General features: G+C 40.9%; 2 protein-coding genes across 7 annotated transcripts in view; one reads left to right on the top strand and one right to left on the bottom strand.

The window, feature by feature from the left end:
• dhrs3b (dehydrogenase/reductase (SDR family) member 3b) overlaps nucleotides 1-10,753 on the bottom strand; it is a 26,033-nt gene extending 15,280 nt beyond the window's left edge. The window contains exons 1-3 of one of the 6 annotated variants that reach the window (XM_034682758.1): nucleotides 10,638-10,753; nucleotides 7,556-7,613; nucleotides 884-1,013 (exon numbers count right to left, since the gene is read on the bottom strand). In XM_034682758.1, the coding sequence (XP_034538649.1) occupies nucleotides 884-1,013; nucleotides 7,556-7,613; nucleotides 10,638-10,737 (288 nt within the window). In that variant the 5' untranslated portion in view covers nucleotides 10,738-10,753. Of the gene's footprint in view, nucleotides 1-883; nucleotides 1,507-7,555; nucleotides 7,614-10,637 lie in introns of all 6 variants that reach the window. The other 5 variants (XM_034682764.1, XM_034682780.1, XM_034682772.1 and 2 more) reach the window with 5 other exon arrangements.
• c1h1orf158 (chromosome 1 C1orf158 homolog) lies at nucleotides 10,565-20,040 on the top strand. Its single transcript, XM_034682801.1, has 6 exons — nucleotides 10,565-10,718; nucleotides 11,988-12,233; nucleotides 15,298-15,408; nucleotides 15,765-15,939; nucleotides 18,637-18,720; nucleotides 19,650-20,040. Exons 2-6 carry the CDS (start codon nucleotides 12,123-12,125, stop codon nucleotides 19,889-19,891), a joined length of 723 nt encoding a protein of 240 aa, XP_034538692.1. The 5' UTR covers nucleotides 10,565-10,718; nucleotides 11,988-12,122; the 3' UTR covers nucleotides 19,892-20,040.

The raw sequence follows: 20,040 nt of genomic DNA, 5'->3' as shown, positions 1-20,040 counted from the left end.
TCCAGTCTCACTGGACCAACTAGGCTTCTGAGAGGTTATGATCCCTGCTTTCATTGAACAGTGGAACAACAATACACCTGGGACAGGGTGGACAGGAGTACTGGGAGGGGGGAGGTGTGTGGAGGCAGGCTGACTGACTTCTACTGCAACTGGTGGGCACATAGAAGCATGCTTCAAGAAAAAAAAATTACTCCTAAAGTAGACTCAAAACTAAATATTTAGCTCACCTGAGTTAAATCTGCAAAGTATTTTGAGATCAAATGCCACATTGGAGACTGAAAATGTTTGGAAAATAGGCTCAACATACTTCCTGAGGACCCAATTGGATAAATAAGAGCTTTCTGCTGCAGCTGGAAAATTAAAAAGTCTTCATTGTCTGCAGTGCTTTACAAATAGATGGGATAAACTCTCACATTTAAGAGGCTGAAACCAGCAAAAGTATGACCGACTTCTTCTGCAACTGGTGGGCACACATAAGCATGCTTTAAGAAAACAAAATAACTCCTAAAGTAGACTTAAAACTAAACATTTCTCTCACAGGAGATCAATCTGCAAACTATTTTGAGAATAAACGCCACATTACAGACTGAAAAATAGGCTCAACACACTATCTGAGGAGCCAAATGGATAAATATAAGAGCTTTCTTTTGCAGCCAGCAATTGGAAACTTGAAAAGTCTTCATTTTCTGCAATGATTTACTAATAGAGGTGATAAACTCCCACATTTAAGAAGCTGGGACCAGCAAAAGTTTGACTTATCACTGCGAAAAAGTTGACAAATGAGTAGAAGTCATTAATTACTCGACTGATGAATGTAACTGTGTACTTCGTGTGTGTGGTTGGACAAACGTGTGTGCAACAGGTCGTCTGTAAATGAAATTACCTTTCTGGCCCCCTGCCTGGCGAACTCTTTGGCCAGGTGACGCCCGATGCCTCTTCCCCCTCCGGTGACCAATACCACCTCCTTGGTCAGGTCCTTCCTTCTGCCAGGCAAAAGCGCTGACAAACTCGCCCTGACGATACAAAAGAGCATTTGCACGGGGAAAAGGAACATACGACAAGCGCTCTTCAACTCCATCTCGGGAAGTGCTCACTCTAATACAGTTCACGCTGCAGCAAGTTTAGTGAAAGCGTCCCAAAAACAGCGACTTTATGAGCTCCTGCGAGTCTGTGTGCATGGGAATAAAAGCATGTGCAGCGTCAGAAAGTGCTGCATGAGTAATCCATCCGCGTAAAAATGTTAAAAATAGCAGATCTGTGTGAGTTCAAGGAGCGCTGACATGTCAGTCGATATGGATCACGCTCTCGAATGTGTGTGATCAGTCATTACGCCTGTCAGGACGCACAGACGTGAAACACAAGTCCAGGCAACGCTCCGCTGTGTGCGCTACTGAATCCGCTCTGCTTTGGAGTTGTTGTGTTGCTTGTCCTGTTCTGGTCTGCCTTATATATCAGCGCCTCTGCCCCGGCTCCGGTTCTCCCACCAGTGAAAGGGCCAGGATGAACCTAAAGGAGAGGTTTGTAAGGGCATTAATCCTGATTGACATGTTAAGTGGGGATGAATATTTAGCTCCACAGTGCCCGTCTGCCCTGAGTGGCTGCGTACTTCCCCCTTCTCCACCCCCTTTCATGTGTCTACAGAGGTGGTTCTCAATCTGTGGTCCGGGGCCCCCCAGCGGTCGCTCTAACTGCGTCCCAGGTGGGTGCCCAAAATCTTGTTTACAGTAGGTTTAGTATAATTCACATGACCTGCACTTCACCTGGTTGCATAATGTGGAGAATAACAATGATGTTGCAATCACAGGTTTCACTGAGAGAAGTTAAAACAAGATATTCTTACGTAATGGTGTCAGAAGGAGACTGAAGACAGACAGAGGGAGAGAAGAAAGAAAGAGGAGGATGTTTTGGTTTTGATTTTTTTTTTAAAGTAGAATAATTGAAAGTTAAATCCAAATGTGAATGTTCACATTGCAGCCAATCTGGGTTGCTTAAATCATGCTAATGCTGTCCCATGGGTGTCAACGCTGTGGTGTTCCTTGTCGCATATCTTATAAAAGTAGAATATATGGTAATTTTTCCTCAGAGTGCGACATGGAAAGTTTTACCGGATTTGAACAAAATGGACTGAGTATGTGAAACTGCGAAGATCTGATTTCGTTTAAAGCTATCTGTATTTTGTAACAGCCCGCTCTCTTCTGCTACTCTTAGAATAGAATGACTTAAGAACAAAAAGCCTTGGAAAGGCAACATGGACAAAAAACTGTTGGACTATATACGATCACCTTTCCCAATTCCCAGGGAAGGGGGTGATTATACGATGGAAAATATTTGAAGCGGACTAAAGAAAGACTGTGATACCGAAGTGTTAAAGGCCAAAGAAATTGTACTGTATACTGTGCCATTCCAAACAAAAAGAACATTTTAAAAAAAAGTAGAATATATGACAAATTGTTATCATTTTAATGTGTCACAGATAATTTTTAAGTGAACTGAAGGGGGAAAACAGAGTTAACAGCAGCTTTGACAGGGCATATGTTGTGTAACGTGAGGGTTCGATGTGATCACTGTTAATCAGAAACAGCAGGATGGAGACGGATAATGTTCTATAAAGCACTTTACTTTAGCCACACTGGATCAGTATAACAACACTTCCTTGTCACTCTATCACATGTCACAAAACCAACCAATGAGAGTCTAGGATGACCGAGCTCCAGGTAAATGTAATTAGAACCACAGAAGTAATTTGAACATATTTTGATCTCAACTAGAAGACGCTGTAGAAATAATCACAACATCATAAATACACAAATGATAACTTAAATAAACTTGTATGTAAATAGTTAACATATAATAAGATATTTGAACCTTAACTCAAATTCCAAAGTGACTTTCCTATGACATTTATTTATTTATTTATTTATTTATTTATTTATTTAATTTAAAGGGACAGTGCATATTAATGAACATTTCAGGGTTGCATCAATTTAAATATGCCAGAGTTAGCCATAAGGCTAATTTTTATCAGTAGTCCCGGCAGGTCAAAACAGAATTCATGGAAACAGTGCATCATGATAGCATGACAAAGAAAACAACAATACATCACAAGAGCTCATATAAGTTATACAAAAGGGCAAGTAAACGCATCAAAGTGCTGTGCAGCATAATCAAGTAATATCTCCTGAGTTGGACCATCTAAACATGGACCAACATATCAGAATATCTCACAAGTTAAAATGCATACATTAAACCTGTAAGATAACACACACACACACACACACACACACACACACACACACACACACACACACACACACACACACATACACACATACACACAGACACACATACACACACACACACACACACACACACACACACACAAAGGGAAAGAGAGACAGCAATAGATACAGATGAGTGGTTACAGACCTGCTGTGTCTTGAGCCATGGTTTCAGATGGGTTGTGAATGTGGGGTAAGTGGGGCATTCCCTTATTGCGACCGGTATTTTGTTCCAGACCTCCCCTCCCTTAACGGACAGCACAGCTTGACAAAATATAGTACGCCTAAAGCTTACAATAGTGCAAAAGTAGCGTGACCGTACGTCCTGTTTTAACCAGGGTTGTTCTGTTTTCTAGCTTTGTGTCCTAAGTCCAAATATATAACTGTAAAACCTAAAAAAATAGTCGAGGTTTTGAACAAATCCTATCCTGGTTTTAACCAATTGAAATACCAAAACAATGCAACATGCTTGCAACACTTATTTGTCTCAGGATATGCCCATCCAATAACTTACACTACAATATCTCTTATGCACAGTGAGTCAGTGTTCATCGAGATTCGTCTGCACGTGTCTATTGTCCTCAGTGTGCAGCTGTTGCTTAGAGCCCAGCTTATCTTACAAACAGGACCTGCTGCATAACATCAGGTAGGCTAGCTGTCATGCGGAAAAGGCAGTCGACATTTTCCAAAGAGCTTCAGCTTCCTTTGAAAAGTAACAGGCAACTTATATGACGTCTTATAAGTGTCTGTTTTCAGTCGCACCTGGTGGAAATTCATTGTTCTTCCTCATTTTGAAATAGAGAGTTCAAGTGTCAGACAATCTTCCTGTTACATTTGTTCCTCATTACACTTGTGTCTTTTAATAAGGGCTGATTTTGTAATTACAACTCAACATGTTGTCTCCTTTTAATCTGTCTCTTTCACTCTTCCACAGGGGGGGACGTTTGGTCAGCAGCTTCATGGAGGTGACTGAGAGGCCTCATCGACTAACCCTTTCTCCGCCCTCCTATTAATTAAGTTAAACAAATAAGCAAACAAACAAATAATTAGCTTAGCACTAAAAACAAACACACAGCTGAGAATCCTGACGGTTGAAACCACAACAGTAACCCCCCCTCCAAAACAAGTAACCTCACAATGAGAGATGGATTGAAAGAGGGTCACAAAAGAAGAAATGAAGAACAACTGTCATGATTATCTTTCTATTGGCCTCATAATGACATCTGCTGTGTGCATTTGCACCAGCTCTCATGTAACAGCTTCCTACCACACATGAAAGTCAACTCTAGATTACACCACGACCATACAGCAAACATTGACTTTTGTTTTGAAAGCACAAAAGCGTTTCTATCTCTGCGAATGTGATGCGGCACAGTCTGTCCCACATTTGTAACGGTCCGCTCTGTGCAAAAAACCCACATCCGTTGTCTGAACCCAATTTGTTGTGGAAACAGTATTTTTGAAGCGCACTATATCGTTCTGTGTGTGACAGTGCAATTAGGGAAATAGGTCAGCCCAGTCTCAGACGCTCGGCAGTGTGACCAACAGAAAAAACTGCATGAATACCTCCTAAACAAATCCTGTGAATTCATGGGCCTCAGACAAGATTCCAGTCTGTGATTTTTGGCCCTGGCGCTGTGTTTTTTACTGGGTATTGCTGAATGCAGGGCTTTTTTTGAGCAAACCGGGATGGGTTTAAAGAGCAGCTTCACAATGGTTGCTTTGTGCAGGGCTCAGCTACTTAGAGAAGGCAGAGAGGCTCTCGGGGGCTGCTTAACAACACAGAGACAAACACGGCTCCAGATGCTGTCTTCATTTTGGAAAATTTCAGAGATTTGCAAAATGTGAACCCGAAAGTCAAGCTGCATTGGAGGATTGTGTTCAAGTGTTCTCAGCTCAAGTGTAATTGAATTTAAATGAGTGGGTTTTGCAAAAGCATGAAAAACATTCAAAGATTTATGTTACAGCGAGGGTCAAACGGGTTCAGGCTGCGTGCCAAATCTGTAAATGTAAATAGAGTGTATTTCAGAGGACGCTGTGCATTCATCCTCCATGCTATCACTGCCATCTACAGATCAACAGTGAAAGTTCAGATAAGGATTTCCTCAGCTGTGAGGGAGCATCTCTCAACATTTTCCTCCTGACAGCAAACAAAAAAAAATGCCATTCTGTGCCGGGAGGGAGCTGTAAGAAGCCGTGCGTTTTCTGTGTGATGAGAGCAAACACAACAACCTTCAAATATCAATAAAGTATTGCCAGAGATTCAAGGCAACATAATGAGTACCATTGAAATGTAAGAGTAATTAAAACTGCTCCATTAGAAGACCAATATGTCACATTTTACTTCTCTGGGAGAGATTACCTTGACTGCACACGCATGAAATATGGAGAGGGATATAACAATGTTTTCCTGGCAACAGGCAGCCAAACATGTCATTAAGTGAAACCAAGGTCAAACTGCATTGCACACAAACGTGGGAGGGGTGGAGAGACGCTGAGAGCAGGTAGATAAAACATTTACTCCTAATGACTTACCTTCAGCCGGGCACACCAGCAACATCATGGACATGCGCTCAGCTATTTTAATAATTGGCTTTGCTGCTCTTGTTGCAGCCTTCCTCCTCCTGGTAATTGGACTTGTGTACTCTGAGCTGATGAATTCAGACATTCCTCGCGGGGTTGCAAATAGTGGGAAACTGCACATGGTTCATGGCTTGTTTGTCAGCGTAGCAACTGTGGCATCTCTAGGAATTGTCCACGCTTATTATTTCATGTGTTGTATCTGTGATAATGAACAATCTGTATCATCAACTTAACATTACGCATACCATGAAAGAAATGGAAGCTCTGCTTGTGCGAGAAATACAAGCAACTTGTCTCTTTCATGCCCTTGTCAAAGACGGCTGTCCTTTCTTTGTCCTCCAGCAAATGATAAAGCTTTGATCAGAGACAGTTTAGATAAGATGTAGCAGACAAAGGTACAGGAAAAGGCAAGGTCATATGTTCCCTGTCTTTGATGTTGTCATAATAAATATAGTTTCTAAGGGAGAATAACTTTTGCTCTGACTTTACCCATCATGAAATATATATTGAACATTTTCTCTGTGGTTTCTCTCCTGAGAAAACCAGATCCTACAGAGTCTACATATTTGATTCAATGCTTTTTAACCTGTTTTCATTTGTTTCATGCACATGACAGACCTGATGTTTTTATTTATCTTCTATTGAAAGTGTACATACCCTCAGTGCATTGCAGCTTCAGCAACAGTCTTGTTTACAGGGTTTTAGGCGGTACAGGAATACAAAATCAGATTGTTTTCTGCTGATCTTTACAATTTTACAACGACTTTAATGTTAAAACACTCAGTGACTATGTTTGGTAACACACCTGTGTTGGTTAGAGTGCTACTTGGCCTCTATGGAAGTCTCTGTTTGTCTCTTATTATTTGAATTGTCTCTGTAACACTTGAACTTTAGGTTAGCTTAATAAATAGGGATGATGTCCCTGCAGGAGACTTTCAAGTTTTTATCCCCATAGTTGTCATTTGCAAAATGTATTTACAAGATTATATGATGCAAAAAAAAACTATATTAAACTAGTTTTTATTTGTAATGTAAATTACTCCTCTAAAGCTTCTTTAGATCTTTATTGGGAGTTGAACAAGTTCCCCCATTAGGCTAGAGTTTTGTCAGTGAACTGGACGTCTTTAATGTGTGCTGTCTACGATCAGTCAATCAATCAATCAGTCAATGGGTCCATTAATCTTTGTTTATGTAGCACAGATTCATGTCAAATGTAACCTCAAGAGACTTCAAAAAATGAGCAGGTCTACACCGTACTCATATTTTTAAGAAGACCTAACATCAAGATAAGATATAAATCTATCTCATCTTTGCTGCATCAAGCAAGTTACGGTGACAAGGACAAACTTCCTTTAACAGGCAGAAACCTCGAGCAGAACCAGACTCATGTTAGACACACATCTGGTGAGACTGTGTTGGTAATGAAAGGGGATAGAGGAGGATGCAGAAAGAGAGAGAGAAAGATGGATAGAGCACAAAAGTACACATAAATGACTGTACTATTTACAGCAACAGTTAAGTGATGATACTGACTAATAATGAAAGTCAGCAGGTGCAATATGAGCATTTGCAATTATAATGAAGTTAATGGGGGTAGGAATGATAATGTCAATTACAGCAGCAGGAGTCTATCAGTTCAAGATTAACTTTAACCTAAAAAGCATTATATTAGTGATGATAAAGGTTAGACTTACTTACAGTTGTAGCAGTCAGTCAGGCAGGTCCACGTCAGCAGGCAGTCTGTAGGAGAAACTATGAGACAAGGGAGCTCAAGAACTCTCAGGAAGACATGTGGTTAGTGACTTTAAGGGGACATGACTATATAAAGAGAGGGAAGAATAGTTTCCTTGGCGGTCTAAGCCTATAGCAGCATAACTAAGAGCTGGTCCAAGCCTAAACCTGCTCTAACTATAAGCTTTATTAAAAAGGAAAGTTCAAAGCCTACTCTTAAAAGTAGAGAGGGTGTCTGCCTCTTGGAATCTGACTGGTAGATGATTCCAAAGGAGAAGGGCCTATATTGCACATACTTTATTTCAATGTTCATCATATCCTAGTTGTGCTTTTGTCCGACTCATTAATGAATGTTGGGTAGTTTGATTTTAAACAATTTATCACTTTTTTATGATCCTCAAAATTTCAATGTTAAGTATCTGCAAAGAAATTAGTACCTGAAAATGAGCTAACTAGGCTATAAATTACAATATCCAGACAAGGTGAGGCACAGTGATGTTTGCACGATTAAAACATGCTTAAATGAAATACTGTCTCTGGATATGAGTAAATGTTTTTTGACTCAAACACATCAGTATATTGTCAGATATAAAAGGCTGTGAGATGAGTACAGGTAGAGAGAGACAGAAATCATCATGTTCTATCTATAGTTTCTGGTTACCTTCAAATAAATACCATTTCATGTCTTTTTCTTACCATGCTGCTCTGCTAACTGTGACCACATTCTGTTACTGCATCTGTGACCATATTGCCAAGGAGTCTGACACTCCTGTTGGATACTTAAACTTTTTCCAGGTTGCACACAAGTACCCCAAACTTGTTTTTTCCATCCAGAGCCAAAACTGAACATATTGTCCCTCCTTCCTCCCTCTCATCCCCCTCAGGTACCAATTAGCCCCTGAGCACAGGTACCCTGCCCAGCTGGACGATTGTGGGACAGTGACGTGTCGCTTCCTGAATGTGGCTGAGGCCGAGTTCAGCATGGAGTCGCGCGGAGTGGCAGTCGGAGGGGACAGCACGGAGGCTAACCTGGCAGCAGCACTGTGCCAAAGGCTGGCAAGCAGAGAGGAGCGACATCTGCTGTTCCCCTGCGCTCAGGTCCTCACCCACCCAGCCCTGCAGAAGGCAGATTTCAACCTGCCCTCATACCAGCAAAATCATGCTGTGCCCATATTGTTCAGTGGCCGGATGGCGTTCTGTTTCCTGCAGTACCTCAATGGAGACATTTCTGTTTGCCAGGTTGTGTTGGAAGGCTACCATGTCCCCACTGAGCTACGGCCACGCTATGAAAGGAGGCTCTACCCTTCAAACCTGCCTCCTGGGTGCCTCACAAGGGGTTACTGTGAGCACCAAACCCCAGAATGTAATGGGGAGGTGTACTAGCTATCAAAGCTGCTTTAGAACATTGACTGCTCAAATAATGGCCCCGGCCAATGTGACATCACCCACTGGTTAGTTGACTGCCTTTTTGAAGCCTCAATTTTGGCATTTTGGCTGCTACCATGTTGGCTTTCTGGTGCCAGAAGTGACCATATTTGCACTAGAGAGTGGCCCTGGAGAGGAACACGGGGTCTGCAGACGCCAAATAATCAAAAGCCATACAGACTGTGACCATGGCTAAGTCAGAAGCTTACTAATGAGCTAGATTGCTTTTTCCCACAGAATGAGATTCTATTTGTGATTGTAGTCGACTAGATTTGTTTATTTTGTTGGACTGAAAAAGCTAAGACAGCTTGTAGAACAGAGTGGATTTACTGCTTGTCCCCCCAAATCTCTGTTGGTGGAGCAAGCAGCAGGTGAACAACATGTACCAAGCCACCTAGAATCCATACTCTTTACATCACTGCAGGACAAAGTGTTGTAAAAGCCGACATCACTCCTGATCCCCATGCATTAGAAGCTGGATTTAATTTACTGTCAGAAATATAGTGACAGGTAACAAACACAGTGAGTATAGACGCCAGAAGCCTTCCTTTTAGTGCATATCAATGATACACTCACTCCTTGAAAAGTCTTTTAGTGCAAAAACTGTGAAGAAATCCTTGTTATTTGTCCTTCACGTGCATTAAAAACTCTCCAAAAGGCGGTGATGTTTTTGACTGAGGTATTGTCCAGCAGATAGCCTGACAAAGCTTGTAATAATACTCAATAAAAATCAAAACCCACGTACAGTTAGAGAAATCAACTTTAGAGACCAAATCCATCATTATACATGTTCCATACAGCTTTAAAGTTTCTAATTTTAATGCACCAATGAAGCCAATGCAGAAGTGCAAAAACTGCAGTTGCTCAAGTGTCCACTTGAGTCTGGCTCTTAAAGCCAATAAACCCCATTAGAACCCGTATTAATATGCCTTTATCAATTGGCCTCAACTCCTCTTCTTTACTGGCTTTAGCCATAAGTAAACTGGAGTCAGTATTTCCAAAATGGTGAACACTATGGCTAGCACCTGCTACATACTACCTACAAATGTAGTATGCACTACGTACAGCTTACTGCGTTTGAAGGTGGTATGGAGTATGACTGTTCTGTTGGATCTGTGTTGCAGTACGCTGGGCCAGACGTCGCTGGATTTCTGGTTTCGGGAAGCAGAAGTAAACAACGGCCAAACTGATAGCGAAACTGCTTCTTTAGCATCACTTGTGATTTAAAAAGTTAAGAAGTGGTTTATATGGAATTTAATAATTTTCACAGCACCTATTAAACGTTAGCACTGTGCATTGTGGGAAACAGTACGTGAGGAAGACTGGTCAGATGCGTACTGAGAAATGTTCTTGAATCAGAACGACATATTTGGCATTCTGCAGATTTTGATCCTGTTCTTATACTGCATACTACATACTGAACTTTGGCCAGATCAATATGTATTGCTAGGATCTTTGGTCTTCATGACACCTTTTAAAATCTAGTGGGTGATGTCACTGAGGTAAAGTTCTTGTCTTATTCTGTCATGTTTAAGCAAAACAAAAAGAGGAGGACCCAAAGTGCAAACTAACATGAAGTTTGAATTGACAAAAAACAACAGCAGATAAAATAAAACTTACTTAAACAAATCCACTGGAAACAAAAGGACACTGGGACACAGGATGACGTAACACTGAAGTGAGAGTGAGAGACAGACACAGGTGAGATAACGAGACACATGTGCTACTAATGAGGGTGCAATCAAATTGGAAGGAGAGGACAGGAAGTAAACACCAGATATTATATATAATATATTATTACACCAGATACGCAAGAACTACAAAATAAAACAGGGAACACCGAACTAAGAAAGAAAAGAGAAAATCCATACACAAGGAATAAAGAATGCAAAGCATGAGACATAGTGAAAAAAAACACAATTAACAAAGGAAGAAAAGTAAACAAATATTATATTGTGAGTGTTTTCTTTGGGATTTAGTTTCTTGGGCATCCTAGTAAGTTTTGTTTGTACCTTTTATTATTTTCTAATTAGTTCTTTATTTGTCTGCACATGGTTTCTCCTACGTTTTGCCGACTGGGACATATACAGGATCTGCCGTTTTATTCAGTCTCAGCAGATATGTGTCTAACATGAGTCTGGTCCTGCTGGAGGTTTCTGCCTGTGAAAGGAAGTTTGTCCTTGCTTCTGTAACTTGCTAAATGCTGCAAAGTGCTCTGCTCATGGTGGATTAAGATGAGATCAGAGTGAGTCCTGTCTGCAAGATGGGAGTGGATCTTATCCTGTCTTGATGTTGGGTCTTTGTTAATAATAGAACATAGAGTACGGTCTAGACCTGCTCTGTTTGAGGTAACGTTTGTTGTGATTTAGTGCTATACAAATAAAGATTGATTGATTGAATCTTCATCCTCACCTTTGAGGATGATGTACGGAGGGATTCCTTCCAGCTCCTGGACTCTGGAGGGTTGTCACCACATGGTTGTACTGTAAATTTCATGGTAGCCCTGGTTTAACATCTTAAACTGGGGCTGGCTCTTCTTCTCCTCAGCAGTGCAGGTTGTTGGTAGTGTCACTAGTTTTATAAAAGCACTGTAAAGATCATAAACAGCATTACACACAATGCGCTATATTCTACTTTCCATCTCGTTTCACATTTTAATAAACAGAACTGGCCTCCAGTGGCAGAGATTTCTTCTTCATAAAAAGTATATTGTTCACACAGGACTAAAAACCCACACAAATCTTTAAACAGAAACTGATTTATTCCAACAGTGAAAAGCAGCCCGAGGACACAAAGTCTGAAAACAATTTCTGGCACCAGTTTAACAATATGGAGTATGCTGCTAAAAGGCAAATGTCATGCCCGCGCCATAGAGGAAGTATTTCTTTGTTAGCACAGATGTAAGACATCTCCCGTTTGCTTCCACGATACTCAGCCTGCCTACTCTTTCTGTGTTTGCTGTCTCTATAGCAACAAAGCTTCTCTATTTCCCCTCCACTCCACGGTCTGTGCAGTTATGGAGCCAGGTACATGCACCTACATGCAGACAACATCCTTACAGACTTTCAGGTTCTCTTGTTAGGGGTGTTTGACACCAGGTAGAGCATGAAGGGAGCATGCACAGAGCCGGATAAATGGGCCCAACCTGGCTGGAAGATAGAACAGAAGTACGGGAGCAAGGTGATGGTGGGCAACTGGGCTGAAGACAGACTCCAGGTACAAATCATGCATTTATCAATCCAGCTTTATTTATATGACATCTTTCATACAAATCAAATGCAATTTAAAGTGCTTTACAGCGACTGAAAACAAGAAAGAAGCAGAAATAAAATAATGGCAAGACATATGAATTAAACAAAAATGGATTTTAAAATCCCTTTTATTCCATTTTATTTATTTATGTACTTATGTATTTTATTTTTTAAGTATAGGATCTTATTTTCCTATAATGGTTTGATATTTTAGTGTTTTATTATCATGGAAATGTATTTTATTTTGGTGAGTTGAATTTCCTGTGTTGAGTTGTGTTTAGAGCATTTCTTCAGTTCATTCAGGAACTTATTTTTTATTTTATTTATTTATTTTATTTTTATAGTTTTTTATTATTATTGTTGCACATATTTTGTTATTAACCTTAGGATTGTGGGGTGGGTTTGGGGTCGGGGCTAGGGATGGGATTAGGATGGGGGGGTCTTTTTATATCTTTTTCTTAATTTATTTTATTTTAAGTTGTTTTTATGTACAGCACTTTGTGTTGCAATGTCATTGTATGAAAAGCCTTTTTAAAAAAAAAAGTCTGATTGATTGATTAATTGAAGATAGAGACTAATGCACACCGACAACAATAAAATATGTGGAATTAAAATAAGTTAAAACGTCAAATAAATATTAAGAATATAAATACTTAAAATAAATAAATGTTAAAAGGGTAAGGATAAGAGTTGAAAATAAAATTAAGGCTAAAAATATCAATAAAAGTGAGTAGATAAATGAAAATAAATAAATAAATGAAAATAAAATAAACAGTTAAAATTAATAAAAAATAAAGTAACATTTAAAATTAATATAAAAGTAAGGGTAAGTAATACAATTGTTAAACCCTACATAAAAGCCAGACTGAATAAATATGTTTTTAGTTTACGTTTAAAAGTCTCATTATCTCCAGCTCCCCTCAGATCCACTGGCAGGCTGCCCCATACTTTAGGAGCATAATGGCTGAAAGCAGCGTCACCAAATGTTTTTTTTATGATCTGTATCATTGTAGTTTTGGGGTTTTTGGCAATACATTTCATGCAAAGTAATATTTTGATTTCATTAATGTATTCAATTTATATATCTTTAGTTCCAAACTTCAGAGCAGAAAACCACAGGCAGTCTATCTCTGTTTTTACTACCACTGTCCTCTCTCAGATCTGTGTTTATGCGACCTAAAGGCATGCATTTTTTATGACTGAAACCTCTGCTGCTGCAGTGTCAGTGTCACACAAAGTAATTAACTGCACGCTGCAAAAACAGCCATTGGGTCCGTTCACAGACGCACTCCTGGAAACTTGTTGAAAATTTCAGGATATTTCTCTGGGGGTCTCAGGAGGCAGGACACGATGTGAAAAGGATGCGGCGGTAGTCACTGTGTAATGTTTACAACTTATCCAACAGGGCAGAGTCTGAAGCTATGATGACAGTTTTTTGCCTTACATGTAATCTGACTTATTCACAGCATCAACAAACAAGTGGAAAAGAACAGGCTGGTGAGCAGAGAGAAGCAGGAAGCAGCTTTGTATCCTTCACACACACTCTTGTGGTGAAATTTGCTGACTTTTAAAACATTGGCTCACCCGACTTCTTGTGGAAATTTTACTGGGTTGCCAGCAGGAAGTCTGGTTATATTCGGGCTGAAAAATGTAACTGCTTGTGTTCACACATGCTGCTCAATCTGAACATTTCAGGAAATGATCAAGAGTTGGAAGCAAAGATAGAGATTCAAAGTGAGTAACTGCTAAAAAGAAGCAAGATTAAAGATGACATGCACAGGGACAAACCAGTTGCGAAACAAGAAGTAGGTTCCTACCAAACAACATTCACTGAAAGTTCCTCACAGTAGCTTTAATGTTACTCAGGCTGGCCACACACCCACAAGAATACTTTTAGATCTTAATCAGGCACGTTTCTGTGATCTCCCTGGAATCCCTACAGTGAAATCATCACCACAAATGTTAAGTGTGTGGTCTAAAGGTCTCATTGATTCATCTAGTGTGTTCAGACAAAGGTGAGAGGAAGACAATCAAACATGGAGGACGAGCGTTGTTGTCTGGTCTCTGTCCTGGCGTGTGTTCTGTTTGCAACGCACTAAAAAACAAGGAAAAGCAATTGTGTAAAATCATGCAATTAAGACATCTAAATAATCTGCAACTCCTTCCATTACAGATACAGACTTCATTCATGTTGGTATCTAAATGAGATAGTTTCACTGACAGCAGCTGTGAGGAGCTTTTATTGTCTGTTGATGTCAGGAAACCTCTGTGGACAGAGTGACAGGTTTTATATCTGTACAGATCCTTTCCTGTATATGCATAAACTACAGTCGTCTAAAGAAAACTCTCCTGCTTCCTTTTAACTGGTTCTAAGCTACTGACTGTGAAACTTTGCAGAAAAACATCTGAACAAAGACTCTTTCAGTGTGCATGATGTATTACTTTGCCAGGATCTGACCTGGTGGCAGCAGTGACAGGCTTAAAAATAACTTTGAAGATACAGCCAGCCGTCTGGCTGATGGTCTATTTTGCTTTTGTAGGTCATTTAAAGGCTCCAGTATTAAATTGAGTCTGTTTTATGAGCAGTTTAAAGTCCTCACAGTACATTTCAGCATGCAACTTCACTTGATTGTGAGAACACAGACAATCCAGGCCTTAATATTCAGAGGATCCAAAACATAACGCCACACCGGTGGCAGCCTGCCAAGGGTTTTGTAGCACCTCAGTTGGTAGTCAAATCTATAGCAGAGTGATTAGGCAGGCTGAGTTCAGCTACATCAGCACAGCCTCCTGCTGGGAGAGGCTCGAGCTGAAGACTAATTGCATTGACGTGAGGTGCAGCCATGGGCTGCTGGATCAGGATCTGAGGGGAGAAATGACTTAAGAAATACCGTACAACAGAGCGGATCAATAGTGAAGTGTGAGCTTTGCTGATCCTTTGTGCTGGGCTCATTGCTCAAGTCCCCTGTATACCCCCCTCCTCTTCCTCACTCCTCTCTGCCATGTCTGTTTTTTTCTGTTCGACACAGTTCACTCAGGAGCCAGAGATAGCCAACAGCACAAGTCGTGTCGACTTCCGGCCCCACTGGGACTTCAAGCCAGACATCTCTGAGAGAAGATCTGCCCTGCTGAGAGCTGAGGTCAGCCTTTAACTGCTCATTCACGGCATTAACACCAATTGAATGCCTGTCACAGGCCTGCGAGTCAGGGCTTTCCTCTCCAGATCCAGGCCACCTCTGCATAATATTGACGGCCAAGATAAGGACTTGAGATAAAACTCTTTATGAAGCAAGTTTCCGGTCGCACTCAGCAGTCATGAAAAATCTGTAAAATCATCACTCCTACCAGGCACTTAAAGGCTAGTTAAAGCAATTTGCTGCTGTCACATAGTCAGCCTTTGAAGATTATTGTAAAAGAGCAGGTCATGCCCTCTATATCTTAATCCACTCAAGGCCAGTATATACAGCTACACTGAGACTACTGTATTGTCTTTCAGGGGCTTCCATCCAAGCTGCTATTTGCCCACGATGGCCCAGCACCCTCGCATTACCCGGTCACACAGTATGAAGACAGCTACGGGCGCAGGCACAACAATGCTTTGCCCACTCTGCGACCCTGCCATCCCGGCAGCTTGACATGGCAGCTTGAAAGGTCTGAACGGCCAATTTCTGGTAAGGCGCAGCAAGGCATCGCAGCTTTATTTATACAGCACGTTTCAAACACACAAAGGGAATTCAGAGTGCTTTACATATGCAGAGAGGCGTTAAAATGCCATTTTCAGTGACAAGAAGTAGGGCCAAGTCAGATAGAGCAGATTACAGAGCAGTTATTTGGCGTTCACTGCTTGAATTAAAATGAAAAAGTATGAATTACTCCATTAAAGCAGCTGTGAGGGACTTAAAACTTGATTTTGGCCATGTCTGTGGACTAAGCAGTGTGTCTTTTCTTTCTGCTGATCCCATCTCTACTGGCTCTTACTGTGAGACTGAGTTTTATAACCAGCTAAAACTCCCCACATTAGATTCATTCATATTAAATAAAGGCACGGATGAACAACTGAGTTTTTCGTTGTAAGTGGTTCAAGTTGAAATTTTACCAACCGACTGCACTCTGAAAGTTTCCTTCAGAGTTTCTGCTATTCAAAGAGTTTAACGAGCATCAGAACTTATAAATCTATCCGTCTTGTCAGTAACTGGAAGTCGAATTAAAGATTTAAAACAGGACATTGTTTCACTCGGTTCAGAAATCAGCCTTCTGAATGAGCTCAAGTTTGCTTCCTGGCTTTACAGGGAAACCAGACGGGAGACCATCACAGGCATCCAAGGCACGAGTGAGGCTCTCTGGATCTCATCTGGAGTTGAGAATTTTGATTTTGGACGATTCTTTGACATGCTAAATTGTAGATTTAGTTATCTCCTGGGCCCAGCTGTCGAAAGTATTCTGCTTGGAATAAAGCTGAGTTGGACTAAATCCCTGAAATCAGGTTGTTCAAAAGGAAGAGGATTACATAATTGAATTCGATCGGGTAATCCAATCTTGCTTTTATCTGGATCAAAGAGGATTCAGGCTGGATTACAGGGGGAAGATCTTAACTGGGACGTTTTTAAAGTTTGTTTCTTGAGTTTCCTGAATCGAGTCACTCCCATGATACGACAGATAAAGAAGACAGCATTGAAATACCGAAGCTGTCACATCAAAGAGGAAACAATTAATAAAATACTGTTAGGATCTTTCAGTTTGTGTGGATTTTGGCGCCCCCTGTGGATGAATCGTGCAGTAAGGAGTCTCATTCAGAGCGGTGGTAATCCAACAAGCCAGTTCAGTTAAACGCAACAGTTTAGAAGATATTGAGATTAAGAGTTTTGCCCATTTATGGACATGACTTGACTGACAGGCGGTAACACTAGCTTTTGGTGAGGAGGCTCAAAGCCAGCCTCTTTACATCACACTAGCTCAACAGAAGTTAGGTTGATCTCAGCATTTTCAATATGGCTCTCGCCACCGATTGGCTTACAAACAGCGCTCCAGAAACAGATGGGTGACGTCACAGATACTACGTCCATTAATTGTAAAGTCTACAGTTTCGACTACAAACTTCCTGCAGTCATTGTGATGTGTCTGTCAGCTGATTTATAGAGGTTTGGTTGTAAGAAAGAGTGACGTATTTTATGAAATTCCATGCCTCCACTGCAACAAAATGTACATCGGTGAAACAGGCAGGATATTTTGCACTCATGGAGGAATGAACACAGAAAAGAGTGTGAGAAAGAAATGTCAAGAAAATCTAAAAATAAGACATTTCAGACCACTGCGAGAAAGAAAACCCCATCATGGACTGCACTGTAAACCCGAACAGTACTTCTAACTCATACCCATTAAAGCTAGGGTTGGTAGTCACGGAAAACTAGCATGAGTTTGAATGTAGCATTTCCTCAGGACTCCGTCTAACCCCGCCCCCCTCCCCTCGGAGCTCATCCAAAACGACGCCCCCGCGACCATATGATAGTGACTGATTCAAAACCGGTCCTCACCAAAACATTATCATAGTGAAAGTTAAAAACACAAACAAACATGGCTATTGTTAGTTCTCATAACTGTCATGCTAGCATTATCCAGTTGTACTGGTGACACCATATCAGGAGAAAAGTTATAATACATATAATACTGTAACAACTCTACTGTTTGTTAAACATGTTCAGTGTAGATGTTCATAATTCCTACAGTGTTGAAAGTTAGTGAAGGCATCAGGAGAGATGTACGTAGAGTGTGCGAGCGGGGAGAGGAGAAGTTTATCATTTATTCAAACATTTATTGTTGCTTTGTTGGCCGGCGTGATCACAGCTGACAGTGACAGGTTAGTCAAGCTCAACATGTTCACGACTCGGTTCGCCATCCCTACAGCGTCCGGATGGACGCTACAATACATATACCTTTTCTGCAGGACTTACTAAATGTCATTATGTCAATGTCAATTCTTTTGCTTGTCAGAGCAATCTGAATACCAACCCCAGCTTTAATGGTACAGCACTCAAAACCAGCTATTTAGTTGAACCAACAATTAATTATTGAATTATCAAATGATTAATGTTGTTTTAATTATATGTGGTTTCATTTTATTGAGTTATTATCCATGTCCAAATAACTTTTGAGGGTACAGAGGGATGCTGCATATGACGTCATCAATGTCACAGTGTAAGTCTCCACACACTCAAAAATGCTTCGTGAAGTGGCAAGTAACAAGGGAGTAAAAGAGAAAAATATGAAAAAATATGAAAAAATGTAACTAATAAATTTGAGTTGCGGAAACTTAAAAAAAAAAGAAGAAAGAAAACAATTAAGTTAACTGAAGTCGTATTTTATCATTTCAGTTATACTTAACATGCTGTTGCACACCTTGGTTGCTGTCCCAGGACTGTCAGACAACAGGGGGCATAGTCGTGCTGCTGTTTCAGGTAGGACAACCACGCCTCTATAAATCAGCTAACAGACACGTCAGAACAACATCACATGACTCTCCTGAAGAAGATTGCAGGAGGTTTGTCATCAAGGTAAAAAAGAGAGAACTGTCTTGTTATAATCTAGTTATTCTTATTCAGATGAAACTTTACAGATAACCGATACTACTTGAGTATTTAGTGCACTTGGACTTGGAAGATGTAGAAAAGGAGTATTCAGTTTCAGCAGCATGTATTTCTGCATTATGCACAGTGCTGTACTGTCATTGATGATTTAAATCTGAAGACAGAATCAGTCTGAATCTACTGTTAATGAATGAAATGCATATAAATATACACATTCAAAAGGTCCCACATGGTCAGTCTGAGTTCATACAGGTCAGAAGTTAATAGCTTGAAGAGAAACAGCAGTCTTCTTTGTGAATCCTAAGGTCGGGGGGATTGGACTTGGACTCTTCTGACCCAACTTAAACTTGAGCGCCGGCGACTCCAGACTCAACTCTGACACGCTGCTGGCTGAAGCTCATATCTGAGTCTATTAAAAATTCTGACTGGGAGTTTGTTTTTATGGCTCTGAAATCAAGCTGAGCATATAACTTTTATTCTCTTCTCCTCGTAGCCAATTGCAATGAATTAACCCAGAGTGAAGGACCACAGTTTAAATGCCACGCCACCACTGCCCGGAGGTACAGATTATACACAGGAAATGATAAATTAAACCATCCAGGCAGCGGCACTATGAGTGTCGAGCAACACACTTAAGCGAATTAAATTTTGCATGGAGCAGACACATCAGCAGTTGTGCTCATGAACAATTAAATCTGTGTGGCCCCAGATGCCTTTCCTTGTTCCAGATCAGTCACCAGTGTAATTAATGGCTGCAGTAACATGGCAGTTAACTTTCTCCTCCCTGTGTTCGTTCACAGCCAACTCTGGCGCGCTGCAGTCCACAAAGCACCGTTTGGAGAAGCAGCAGTCACGCCTCCCGTCGCTGACTGTGTACAGGTCAGCATACCAGAAGCACCCACTTAGTGCCGTCTGCCAGAGCCGCTCTGCCAGGACTTCACGCTGGCTCTCCAGCCACCTTCATGCAGCCAATCACAACAACAAGGACCTAGATCTGAGACGACGCCCACTGCTACAAGTTCCAGATCATTGTTTCGGTTAAAGTCCACAATCACAACAGGTCTACAGACGATACTGGTCATGCTGAATTATGTATTATGTGCTGCTTGTGAACTGGTTCACCTTAAGACCTGCTACCTTTGACTGAAAAGGGGAGGCAGCTGGTGTCTTTCCCTTTTATATTCTGGGAAA

Source organism: Notolabrus celidotus, chromosome 1 (genome assembly GCF_009762535.1).
Source record: "Notolabrus celidotus isolate fNotCel1 chromosome 1, fNotCel1.pri, whole genome shotgun sequence".
Classification (NCBI taxonomy): Eukaryota; Metazoa; Chordata; class Actinopteri; order Labriformes; family Labridae; genus Notolabrus; species Notolabrus celidotus.
This window is presented reverse-complemented; position numbering and strand designations above follow the sequence as displayed.